The 13,440-nt window shown below is 39.9% G+C and overlaps 1 protein-coding gene across 1 annotated transcript in view; it reads left to right on the forward strand.

Moving 5' to 3' along the window:
- LOC311042085 (transmembrane protein 65-like) overlaps positions 1–13,440 on the forward strand; it is a 35,590-nt gene extending 22,150 nt beyond the window's left edge. The window contains exons 5-8 of the mRNA XM_084052631.1: positions 382–436; positions 4,625–4,667; positions 8,318–8,423; positions 10,173–13,440. Of these exons, the coding sequence (XP_083908757.1) occupies positions 382–436; positions 4,625–4,667; positions 8,318–8,423; positions 10,173–10,316 (348 nt within the window). The 3' untranslated portion in view covers positions 10,317–13,440. The remainder of the gene's footprint in view (positions 1–381; positions 437–4,624; positions 4,668–8,317; positions 8,424–10,172) is intronic.

Here is a 13,440-nt window from a genome sequence, read left to right on the forward strand (position 1 = left end):
GTGTGTGTGTGTGTGTGTGTGTGTGTGTGTGTGTGTGTGTGTGTGTGTGTGTGTGTGTGTGTGTGTGTGTGTGTGTGTGTGTGTGTGTGTGTGTGTGTGTGTGTGTGTGTGTGTGTGTGTGTGTGTGTGTGTGTGTGTGTGGTGTGGTTCTTCTACAGTAAGGTGTGTGTGTGTGTGTGTGTGTGTGTGTGTGTGTGTGTGTGTGTGTGTGTGTGTGTGTGTGTGTGTGTGTGTGTGTGTGTGTGTGTGTGTGTGTGTGTGTGTGTGTGTGTGTGTGTGTGTGTGTGTGTGTGTGTGTGTGTGTGTGTGTGTGTGTGCACGTGTATGTGGACGTGCACATGTGTGTGTGTACTTATTTACTTACTTATTGATATTCCCTAGGGCACACAGATTGAGCTATCCATTGGCGTGATCCTGGGAATCTCAACTATGGCAGGTAAGACATCCCAAAGACTTTCAGTAGACTTACATTTTCAGACCTGAGTAATGCTTTAATGTGTTTCCCTTTTTGCTAACTAATTAGGATAACAGTGGACTCCGCACTCTTGTCTTAATGAGTATTTGAGAAGTAGCCTGTCACACTTAATCTGCACTGCAGCCTAATTAAGGGGATTCTCACACTGAAGCCCTGAGATAGAGCTTCTGTTGTTGTTAAGTCGGTCTTTCTTAGACATAATAAGCGAAACCTAAGTCTGTTTCAGTGTCAGTTTTCTCCTCTATCATTTACACTAAAGTAGCATAGAGAAGATGTATACTGACAACTGAGGTGATGTCTGGGGAAGTTGAAGCTCCACGGTCAAGCAGCTAACTAGTTTAAAAAGTTTTGTGGCAAATTATAGAAAAAAAGAGTTCTATAGATGTAGATCTTCATTCATTGTCCTTTTTTTCTCAGGATTTTGTTTTGGGCTTTTCGGCCTTTATTGATAGTATAGTAGAGAATGACAGGACACAGGGAGAGAGAGGCAGGGAGTGACACGCAGCAAAGGTCGTCGAGAACAGGACGCGAACCTGTGACATGCCGTCAGGCATCAGAGCCTATGTGGTATGTGCCCGGCCCGCTTGGCCAGTGGGCGCCCCCATTGTCATTTATCTTAATCTTAATTTTGGTGCTGAGATTTTGTTAAAGCCAAAAGGAGCAATTAGAGGCAACAGTAGATCAGATAGCCTAAATATATTCGATTAGAGCATGAATGTAAAATCCCTGTCCAAGCACTCTCAAATTGACAACAGACGATTGCATCAATGTTAACTGTGCTGTGGTGCCCATGTGGTCTTATCTATGGGGTCTGGCTGCAGACATTTCCTCAAATTTACCAAATGAAAAATCCCAACTAAACTAACCAGGATGACGTGATCAGAATTTTCAATATCATTGTTTTGGCCTGGCGAGAGAGTATGATTTGCACCCTGTCTGTCCGTCCGTCCGTCCGTCCGTCCGTCCGTGTGTCCTGTCCGTCCGTTAGCAGCTAATCTCCGGAACCGTTGGCCCGGTCGCTGCGAAACTGTGCACACACACTCCCTCTGCCAATTCAGAACCTCTGCCCCAATTTTTTCACATGACCTGTTATAGCGCCACCAGGAGGCTGATTTGCGCAAAACCCATTTTTTGACATTACTCCTACAGATTTTATCCACACGTCATGCAAATCGGTACGCAGTATAGTCATGTGATCAATCATGTGATCAATCATGTGATCAATGACTACTGAAAAAACTCAAAATGAGGATTCCATCCTCATTGGCTAAGGTTGGCTTCCGAAGTTTGCAGGATTGGTCCGTTTTGAACAAAATGCCTCAAATCATGAACGCAGCTTGCAATTTCCGTGAAATTTCACACGTACATTCCCACTAGGCCGAGGAAGAAATGGCACCCTTTTCACATTGGCCTGTTATAGCTCCACCAGCAGGTCTAATTTAGCAAAACACATTTTTGAAACAAAATGCCTCAAATCATGAATGCAGTGTCCGATTGCCGTGAAAGGCCTGAGAAGAAATGGCACCCTTTTCACATTGGCCTATTATAGCGCCACCAGGAGACCACAGTAACATACCTGACCTAGCGGAGACCTGTGCTCCGAGGAGCACTTTTTCTAGTTTTGAATATTGTAACTTTAATCCTCATGCAAATATTAATACATGTTAATATATTCTGTGAATAGTTTTCACAGTCTTTGAGAACTCGAACTTGAGGGGGCTCTTGTAAATCCTTGTTCAGCTTAAGATGTAAGCTTGATGAGATGTCTGCAGATGAGCTTTCTCCCCATCTTATTTATTAATCCATTCCTTTGTTCCCTCATTTCCATAAACTATTCACATACCCAAACTGTTTTGTTTTATAGTTAGGCTACTATAGTGGCCGCCAATACACGCATAATATTGTACCTACCAACACCACATCAGAATGGATGATAGTCAGCAGCACTCACAAACACACCAAATGCAGCCACAACCCCACATTGCTTAGTCAGCGTGTGCCCTCTGTTGACTCAGCTGATGGGAGTTGGTATAGGCAGTAGTGGTCTGTAGCAGGTAGGAGATACTCATTCAGAGTGAGATCCTGTAGCTTTTAGAATTACACAATGTTGCTTCACAGCCGTAGCATCTTCTAGACTTCTACTAGGGCTGGGCGATATGACTTCTAATCTATATCACCATTATTTAAAACTTTTGCCTCAATTACTATTAATAAACAACGTTTTTTAAAGTGATAATAGCAGATCTACAAGCTCACAACCCAAAATGATATGTATTTAAAAAAAAGATTACGTCGGTTATGTAAGATTAAGTTAGATATTGGTTTAAATATCTGAATATCCCTAGATAAAAATAGAAATGATTCTCATGGAGCCTATCCACAAGCTCACAATGGGTCGCATCACGACTCGTTGTAAGCTTGTAGATTTACTATTTTCAAGAAATTTTGAAACAAATCTCGTATGGGGGTCCCTCCTTGGCACAACATCATTTTCAGATGGGGGTCTGTGGCCAAATACATATTAATTTAGGGGTCTTTGGCATGAAAACGTTTGAGACCACTGGTCTAGTGGAGCTGACCTACCACAGACAGAATGTGGCACGAATCTGCCAGTGCCAAAACAAAATAACACTGTGTGTGTGTGTGTGTGTGCGTGTGCGTGTGTGCGTGTGTGCGTGCGCGTGCGTGCGCGTTCGTGTGCGTGTTGCTGAATAGCCAGTGGACTCCATTTTGAGCAGACATAGGTGCTCTATGTGGGTGAATGTAGCAGTCAGAGCAGTACGTGGACAGCTGACCTTGGCCAGCTGTAATTATATGAAAGCACCTTGTTTCCATAATGAAGATTGACTGCCTTCTCTGGTGGTAATAAACTGCTATTTTGTTTTCGCACTAGCAGATTCGTCTGGTTCTCCAGGCTAGTAATAAACCAAACCATTGTTGATCATTAAGGTCTGTAATGAAAATGCCTAAACTGTAGAGACCTAGATTTATTTGCAACAAGACAAGCATTCAGAAGTACTTGTAGGAGCCATGAGTATTAAATGTGTTTGTACAGTCTACTGTACACAGTAGCTCATTCTGACCACAAGGGTGTAGTATAGGTTCTGTTTATGTGGGGATTATTCAGCACAACAACAGGTGTTTTAAATGAATAGGTAATCAGTTTGAGCCAGTAGATGATGGGGGCACACTGATAGTAGTGTAATTTTTGTCTCAAAGCCAGCATCAAACAAAATCTTCATTTGTGGTAATGTTGTTTTTGTAAATATTCACCTTGTTGCAATAAAGGCAGGTTTTATTTGTATAGCACATTTCAACGACAAGGCAATTCAATGTACTTTACACAGAACATCAAGCAAAGGAAACATAATTATACAATGACATTAGGATGCATACAAAAATAACAAAAAAATAAGTTAAAAATTAACATACAATTACAGTGCAGTAGAGAAGGAAAAAGAAAAGTAACTCAATAAATAAATAAATGGAAACATCACCTAAAGCACAGTCTTAGACATTGTTCATTTTAAGTGGATACTTGTGGAGTATATTCCTCAAGCAACCTACAATAACTTACCTTAATATGATGGTCAGCCCAAGTGAAGCAAAACAGGCATGGACAAACAGCACATGCATGAATAGCCACACCACTGCTTCATGGGCTTCAAAGTATTTCCTTGCACCTTTCTGGGACAGTGAAACATACTTTTTCAGTTCCTGTTGTGTTAGTGGCATAAAGAAATAGGCCACATTCTGTGAAAACATTTATTCTTTTATAGTGTTAAAACGAATGGACCTCGCGAGAAGGGGTCATTTTGTTGTTTTTATTTGTTTTTTGGTGTAACCAATAAACCAGCTTTTTTAAAGATGTAGGAAAATGTGTGTTTTCGTATTTTCAGAGGGGATCTTCTTTAAGCTGTGCCTCTCAGCTCATGACAGTATTTTAGCAGTAAGCTCATTACAGATGAGATACTTCCCTTGCAGTCAATATTTCATTTCCCAATTTCTTGGAAACTGCGTAAATTAACATAAAAGACTGTTTCATGCCATGTGATGGTCATACTGTAGTCATACAAACTGTAATGTCATAATGACATAATTGATTTTCTCTCTTTCTGTTTCTCTATCTATCTTTACCTCTCTTTCCAGCTGCTGCTCTAGGCAACCTGGTATCTGATCTGGCAGGACTTGGGTAAGAATTACACAGACAACAAAGTCTACACTGTACACTTCCTACAGACATAGTACATAGACACCTGAAACAGACCCCATTCATACGTAACATACAGAATACAATCTTTAGAGTTTTTATTTTGGAGTACACCTAAATCTTCTCAGTAGAAACCGAAATGTATCACTGCAGCTTTAGAAAAATTAAGCAAAGTGCAATTTGGTACAATTTACTACAGAAAAATTGGTCGATTACAGCATACTAGCCGAATTCATGCTAACAATTCTAAGCTAAACCCTCTGACAATAACGTGAGTTAATGGTAACATTGTCATTTGCCTCCTGGTATTTTCTTTGACACTGCTTTTGACATTCACTACACTGTGTAGACCCAACTCCACACACACACACACACACACACACACACACACACACACACACACACACACACACACACACACACACACACACACACACACACACACACACACACACACTGCCAAAAGAATTTAACTACAAAACAAATGGTCAACACACTGGTTGTCTGGAGCAATTCCCGATTCATAGCACCATGTGTGCAGAATGTAACTGAACTGACAGAGGAGATCAACAAGGACGTTCACCCAGAGCGAGACGCGGCCATTGCACTCATTGGACTACGTTCGCGCTCTCCCATTTTTTTTGTGTGGGGGGGTGGGGGGCGTAGCTTAGTGGTTGGAGAGGCCTTCTGGTAAACAGAATGTCACTGTCGCCTCACAACCCCAGGCTTTGTGTTGCTAACCAAGACACTTAACAGCAGTGTATCAGCTACGTATCAGCAGTGTGAAGTTGAAACTGAATATCCTCTATTATAAGGTAGCCAAAAATCAGCCCCCCCGCCACTTAAAAAAAAAAAACGTTGTCAGTTTTGTTCAATAAACAAACACACTGACCCATGTGAATTGGTGAGAATTGATTTTTGTAGAAATAGCCACAAGTATCAGGTCCTTACAGATGAGCGCCAAGTCTCAGTAGATCAATAAATTCATGGTTAATACCCACTGCTACTCCTCAGTACATCTAGATGCAACGACAGGCGATGAGAGATACTGTACACAGATGGAGGAGAGGAGACACAGTAGACAGATGAGGAGACACAAGCAATGAGACACTTTTCATCTTTCCAACAATGAAGAGTATTTCCCTTCCTGTATTCTAGCTTTGACATCGGTTCAGTAGAAGACTGATGAGGCTAGCTGGTCTGACCTTTGTATTCTCAGGAGAGCATCTCTGTGTGTGTGTGTGTGTGTGTGTGTGTGTGTGTGTGTGTGTGTGTGTGTGTGTGTGTGTGTGTGTGTGTGTGTGTGTGTGTGTGTGTGTGTGTGTGTGTGTGTGTGTGTGTGTGTGTGTGTGTGTGTGTGTGTGTGTGTGTGTGTGTGTGTGTGTGCGTGCGCGCTGTTATCACGTGCACAGTGCAGTATGCACGTAAACATGTCCCTGCACAAAACATACACACACATCACATATAATTTTGTGTGTGTGTTCCTGTATTTGCCACTTATTTTAATCAGTGAGCAGAACCCTGGAGCACATCTCCTCGGTGGTCACTAAACATACATGACACACCAATAGGCTATTCATTGTGACAGATGTGAAGGTTGTTTGTAAACCATGAAGTCCCGGTAATAATGCCCTGTCCCTCACTGCAGAAGTGGGGGAGACGTAACATTCCTTTTATGTTAGCATCACTTAGGTGAACTGTATACCCATGACTACACTACTGCTGCACCTCAGTACTTGTCCTCCCCTGCTAAATCATTTGTTTTCCACCCTAACATTATAGTACTTCTACTATTTATTCTGAAAAACTACCATTCTCTGTCTAGAACATACCACTGTTATTCTTGAGTGTTGTGTGTGTTATCCACATAATTTAAACTATGGCTTACACATGAGGATAACACACAGTGAGCTTGTGGCTGTAAGGAATAAGAATTGGTATAGTTATAATAATAATAAAAAAGGTCTATTTACTGTAGATCGCTTCAAACTATTGTCTCAATGTCTTGGCTTTTAGTATCATGACGCAGGACATGATGGGAGACTTCTTCAGATAATGTGAATAGACGGTTGTTTATTGATTATGTACAACCAGGCCATGAGTTTGTCGGACAGGCTGTCTTTTTTTTAGCTAATATCAGTGGACAGTTTTGTAGCCGTTTGTCCTAAAGGACTGTTAGGTAGTGAGCGATACAAACAGCTGGTTGTGGATGTGGATGGTGTAATGGCAAAGACCAGTTGATTTTGTGGCACTCTTAACTGCAGTGTTTGGGGGGTTATTGGTGAGATTTTTAGTCTGAATGTGATGTGAAGATGTGAAATATTTCATCACATTTTGTAATTGTTTCGACATTCATTGCATACTGGAGTCTTAACAGTCTCTTTTCCATGGTGAAAGTGATGTTGAGCTTTGGTATAATCCTTGGCGTTTATAGCTTCCTCGGCATGGCATAAGTCCAATTATTGTTTGATCATCAGTCGCTCCTCTACTCTGTGAGCCCCCCCGAACGAACCTACAGTAGACAAACTGTTAAATAACTTACAAAATGTAAAGCTACACTCCATTGGTATTATGTCTGTTGTCTCGATGATGGCGGCATGTAGTGTCCAATCCAGTGTGTTGCCTGTTTCAAATGACTTTACATTGTCAACCAGAAGGCCCAACACCAGGGTTAACATTTCTCAATGGCAGAGTAGGGAGACCAGATCCAGCAATTGCAGATGTGCTTGTTATATTGTACTAACATACTCTACCATACAGATTGGCTGAAAGAACATTTTATTCATTAAAATCCTAAAGTCCTGGATGTAGCTTTAACTTATTAATGACTGTGGAAGCTGTGGATATGAGCACTTCTCATATCCAAATTAAGACCTTGTTACCCCTTGATGGATTAATGGCCTGTGGATGGATTAAGTGCTTCCAAGTTTGCAGGGCAACACATTTTTCTATTATTTGCTTGATTGCATTTGGCTTTTGCGGTATAAATTCTATAGAACTGTGCTTTCTTTGATCCCAGAAGGGCTTAAAGATGATTATGATGGTGACATGGATTGTGATGTTACTGTTGCCTTTCATATAGACCTGTGAAATAAAATCCTTTGATGTTGATGTGAGCTTGTCAGAACTTCACTTTTAATAAATGTTCATTAAAGTAAGTCATTGCAGAAACAACTAGAAAGGTGTGTTCAGTGGAGCACATATTTGAGATATGTGGCACACAAAAAGTGCACATAATGTACACATACAACACAGTAATAGACATCAAACAGTCAATTAGTTACCTATGACACTCAACTCTGCCCCCTGCTGACCCACAAGAGATATAAGTCATTCAATTGATGAAATATGAGATAATTGTCTCCATCAGGCCAAAGGCGTGGCCGAGACTATGTTTTGCACCCTGTCCATGTTTCTATTTATTTATTTTTAAATAGGAAACTTGGACTGCTTATAAAACCTCACAAAATTGAATCACAAATTAAAACCTAGAGAATAATAATACTTATTTGTGAGTATTGTTCTTCTGTGACTACCTCTGGAACTTTGAAGTTTGATATTTCATCTCTACTCACTCCATTTCCCTCTCTGCCCACTTCTCTCTGTCTCTTCCTCTCTCTCCTGTTCTGTAGGCTAGCCGGTTACGTGGAGGCCCTGGCGTGTCGGCTGGGGATGCAGATTCCTGATCTCAGCCCTAAACAGGCTGATATGTGGCAGACCAGAGTCAGCGCTCACTCAGTAAGCAACCATTATATTGTACCAGTCCAAGTCCCACAATCCTCTTAGGGGCCGTGTCCACCAAGATGTATTTTTTTCCAGCTTATGTCTTGAATTGTTTGCAATGGGAGCGCAGCGTTTCTGGAAACACCAGCAGCGTGATGAGGTGCTGAGCATAATTCTTTTGCGCTCGCACATTCACGTGTGGCATTTATATAAGCTTGCTGTAGCAGTATACAGTATTCTCTGTCCAAGGCTCACTTCCAAATAAGATCGTGTGATGTAAGGTGATGTCTCACGTTTAATAGTTGCTCCAAACACACTGCACAGTCTACAGCTGATGGCACTGTTCTGCACCTGCGTGAGTACACACTAATATAATCAAAGTCACAATAAGCAATAATTATATAGACAAACGTGTAAACATAATTACGTTATTAGCCCTAGCAAATCAGTGGCTGACTTTCACAACCCTAAAAAACACACAACACAGAACTAAATATACTGCAGGCTAGAATGAATGACATTCAATGTTCAATGTCTGTTCTATTCAACATATTTCTGTGTCCATTTTTTGTTTTAGTATTTTTCCTTCCTTAGAACATCACAGATGTGAAAATAAATTCTGAATCTTTTTAATGGATCTAGACAGAGCCTAGAGTTTTACCACATTGCAGTCTCATCCTTTCACATACACCAGGAAAGAACAGACCAGCTTGATCTTCAAGTATTGACAGAGTTTTTCTGTTGACCACTTACAGCAGAAAAGGTCAAATGCAATATAAAAACAGTACAGGAGAAATGTAACCTTTTGAAAATGCCATGTTCTGTATTTCAGTTCAGTTTTATTCATACGTTACAAAATAAAAGGTTTAACGTTTAAAGAGTAAATTGGTGAATTAAGTAAATGTCTCACTAAATTAAATTTGGGATAAATTCATGCAGGAGCTTATAGGAGCAATAACAACCATTATTAATAAGTCATCTTATCATTCGTGATGTTGTGTGAGTGAGTGAAATTCTCCCACCACTGATTACACATACTGTTAGTTGACCGGCCCCACCGTAGATCTTGAGGCACCCGAGGAATAATGATGATGATTAATATTTACAAGTCAGAGTTTTCAGGAGGGACGGCAATACAGTGACACAAGTCATTATTAGTGTTTGCCCTTTTGATTTGATTGATTTGATTTGCAATACATCATGGCTGCTGAAGCATAAAATATCATTAGATTCAGTAATTAAATTACACTCGAGGCTCTCAGCTATTTCTGTATTTTGACATGGTGGGAAATGTGTCTGTCTTTGTGGTTTGTCGAGTATTAGTTCTAATAGGATATAAATGGACTCAATCTGTATTCACTTGTTTGTTAGATTGTATACAATTGGCAGCCATGACAATTAATGTGGGGCCAGATTAGGCTTATTTTGAATGATCATGTCAAGTTAAAGATAATAAGACAGCGTCTAATTGTATAAGTAACACAGACCACAAGTATTATACATGGCAAGAAAAATTCAACAACAGATTGCTGGAAATCCTTCACGGTTATAGGTTCTACACAGATTCCTTTAGAAAAAGAGTTCTTCTAAATTACACTACCTGGTTAAATAAAGTATGAACTGAGTAAAGTTTAGTAATCATGCCTTTGGTGGTTATTTGAATTTACGATATTTAGCAGGAAACCCACTTTGTTGAAATGTAATTGTTCTTTGATCATAAAAAAGAAATGCAATTGTTCCTAACTTCCTTTTCTCTGTGCGTAGGGTAAGGCCTTTGGTGTGGGAATCGGCTGTATTCTTGGCATGTTTCCCCTTTTTTTCTTCAAAGACGATGAGAAGAAAAAGGAGACGAAAGAGGGAAAGGAGGAGACACCAACACCCGCTACGACAACCATCAGCCAAAACTGAGGTGCTATGGCCACACCCTGAACCAATACTGTGTGAATATCATGCTATCACAGTTTTATACCTGGGACTGGTGGGGATTGCCTGGAAGAGTGGAGTCTAGTGGCATCGTACTGTAGTTGGAGTGCACGTTCTAACCATGTGACACTTCAACTCAACTCAACAAAAGGAATTCTAGACTTGTCTTGAAGAGAAAGGCGATTCATCAATCATTGAACTGCTGCGCTTTACTCCACAAGCCGACCGTTCCACCGTAACCTCGTGTTGCATTCCACTGACTGACCAACAGTCCTCACACACCCTGTTCTGGCATCTGCTCTGAGACTGTTGATCTGGATGGATACAAACCTCACTCCCCCGCTAGGATTCTCTGGATTAATCCTAGTGTCCCTGTTCTTGGGGAACCTTTGCTGAAAATAGCACATCTACAACACGTCTCAATGCTACGCGCTCTGAGCTTGTAGATTGTAGGTTATTTTCGGCAAAGAGATTTGATGTAGAGGGGGGGGGGAGTACAGAGCCGACCCCAGTGAACTATGTATTGGTTTACTATGTATAGTGGGTTTAAGTGGTTAAATAAATTAAAAAGTTACTCGGAGAGTGGTCTTGGTGGTGGGGAGGCTTTCTGAGATCACATAACAAGCTATGTTCCAAATGAAGGCTATTTGAAACCATTCATTATTTAAAGCCCTGATGTTAGACACTATTAGAGCCGATGCACAGGACATAGGCAGTGAGAAATACAAAATAGTTTTGCATGACATCTTAGGGCTGAAATTATTGCTAATGTCATTAAAATATGAAGGTGGTCTGAAAAAACAACTAATATCAGACAGCAATTCTATTATTACAGCACAGTACAGCTTGGCACGGCATGTTCTGTCCTGCCTCATCAGTTGTTGAAAACCATGTGTTTTGCCCAATTGCATTCTCCATAGTGTTTATCAGTCTTTCCCATGTCTCGGTGTGGTTCACAACAAGTCTTGCACCTCAAACATCATCAAAACCTCTGATATCAACTTGACGGCAAGTAATTAGTTACAATACAGTCTAACAAGCATGTCTACCTTTTGAAGATATCCAAGTCTTAAACAATCCTGCCAGCCTGCCTCATCTGAGCAATGCAACAACCAAGTAACTGTTTGTGAGAAGCCTTTCAACTCTGCTAGCAGCAATGAAGTTATTTTTATTTAGTTTTTATTTAGTTTTTATTTATTTTCTTTGTAAATTTAAATCAGGATTTCACATGGGAGATTAATTCATTTCTGATTCGGGCGGCTAAGGGGGAGTTGGCTTGCAGCTATTCTGCATAGGAAACATGAGGTGTAGTTCTGCAGAATCTAAGCCATTGTATACGCAGTCAGCTACCTTTGTTGTAACAACAAAGTGAGCCCGTCTAACAGTTTGAGCCAGAACGTTTGGCAAAAAGAAAAGTGATATATAAATAAATAAATGAATAAAAACTAGTGAGTGTCTATAGCAGAGAGAAGCCAGCTCTCTCTTCAGAACCTCCAGTGACCATAGAGATAGATATCTGACATGGTACCTTCCATCGATGGCACAGCAGCAGACCTCTAGTTCTATTTCCACCAGGGGGCCAAAGCAGTCTAGCCCTGGACTTAATTACTTTTTGATCTCAACTCAGTTTCAGTCAAAACAAAAACAAAATAAGTGTGTTTTGAGCATTTTAAATCCAGTGGATTTAAAATGCTCCTCTCTTGAGCAATAACATGGGCTTCTGATAGTATAAATAACAGTTTAAGTGTTGGCTGGTTTGGAAACTGATGTTTCTGTATTATAGCACAACTTTTCATTTGTATTATGCTGCTATACTGCCCTCCACTGGTTGACTATATTAGGAATCAGAAGCAGTTGCTGGTTTGGTTTTAGTAAAAAGCACTACTAGCGCACAACTTAACACACTTTTCTGTCTTTAATTAATTACATTTTGTTTGTTTTTGTTATGCTTTATATGTTACAGCTATGCATTGTTGCCTGTAATATATCACTTAATTGTGTTTGATGCACTTTCTATATATCATTTGATGTCTTAAACAGCCAATGATCACACTCTCATCAAACTGTTATGAAGCAGCAGAAAAGCAGGAGAAGAACTGACTGTGTGTAATAGCTATGATATACTGCTAGATTTGGAGCTGAAAGACTGACAAGAGTGGCTTATACTTAGTGCGTGGTCACATCTAATAATATACCCGTAATAGGTATTTTAAGGCTTTTGTGAAGTTAAGCCCAGTTTTTCTGCAGCAAAGGAAAAATGTTGTTACTTTTGGTAACAAACCTGTCTTGAACTGGAATGGAAAGCATTAGTCACGTAGGCCTACTTTATAGAATTTTCTTTTGAAAACATTTGTTTATATTTTGCTTTCTTGCAATTGCAATTTTAGCTCAAAAGAGGATATTTGACAGCACATACATGCCTACATTAGTTATATTTTCAATGATTAATCAACAGGAAAGCCTTTGTAACACATTACTCTCTGCAGTATGCTCTGAAACCTCATATTTACATTTACAAAGCTGTCTTATGTTTTTGAGACTATACAAGATATACTTTTACTATTACATTGGTTTCAGTGATGCTAAGCAATGATAAAAGTGTAGGAAAAATATTTGTGTAGTTAGACTTTGATCTGGTATGCTTGAGTTATACTGAAGTTGAAGTTGATCTGATCTGTTTTAGTTGGATGTTTTTGAATGGATAGAATTTGTATGAAATCAACGTAATGGTTAGAGAAGGTTAAAAAGGAGCATTGGCATTAAGTTTGCAGACATGCCTCATTCATTGTCAGGCACACGCTCATACACCACTTATTCAAGGTTGGTTGGTGGAGGGTGATTGGCTGAGCAATAGCGTCCATAAGATTGATGGCACCAATATATGTGGCTAAATGGTACAGTTGTACTGCCATATGACCTTGAAGAAAAACATTGGTGGCCTGTCACATGAAGCTTTAAAATGAAGAAAGAAATTGTCACTTATTGTGTGTTTTAAACCAAAAACAGGTGCATGTACACTATATTGTTTTTGGGGGGACTAAATTGTCACATTTTCATTTGACTTTATTTGGTGTTATTGAATTAAGCCCATTTTGTCAACATGGTTTGA

The sequence above is a fragment of the Gymnoscopelus microlampas genome (genome assembly GCF_963454915.1).
Source record: "Gymnoscopelus microlampas genome assembly, chromosome: 3".
In the NCBI taxonomy this organism is placed as follows: Eukaryota; Metazoa; Chordata; class Actinopteri; order Myctophiformes; family Myctophidae; genus Gymnoscopelus; species Gymnoscopelus microlampas.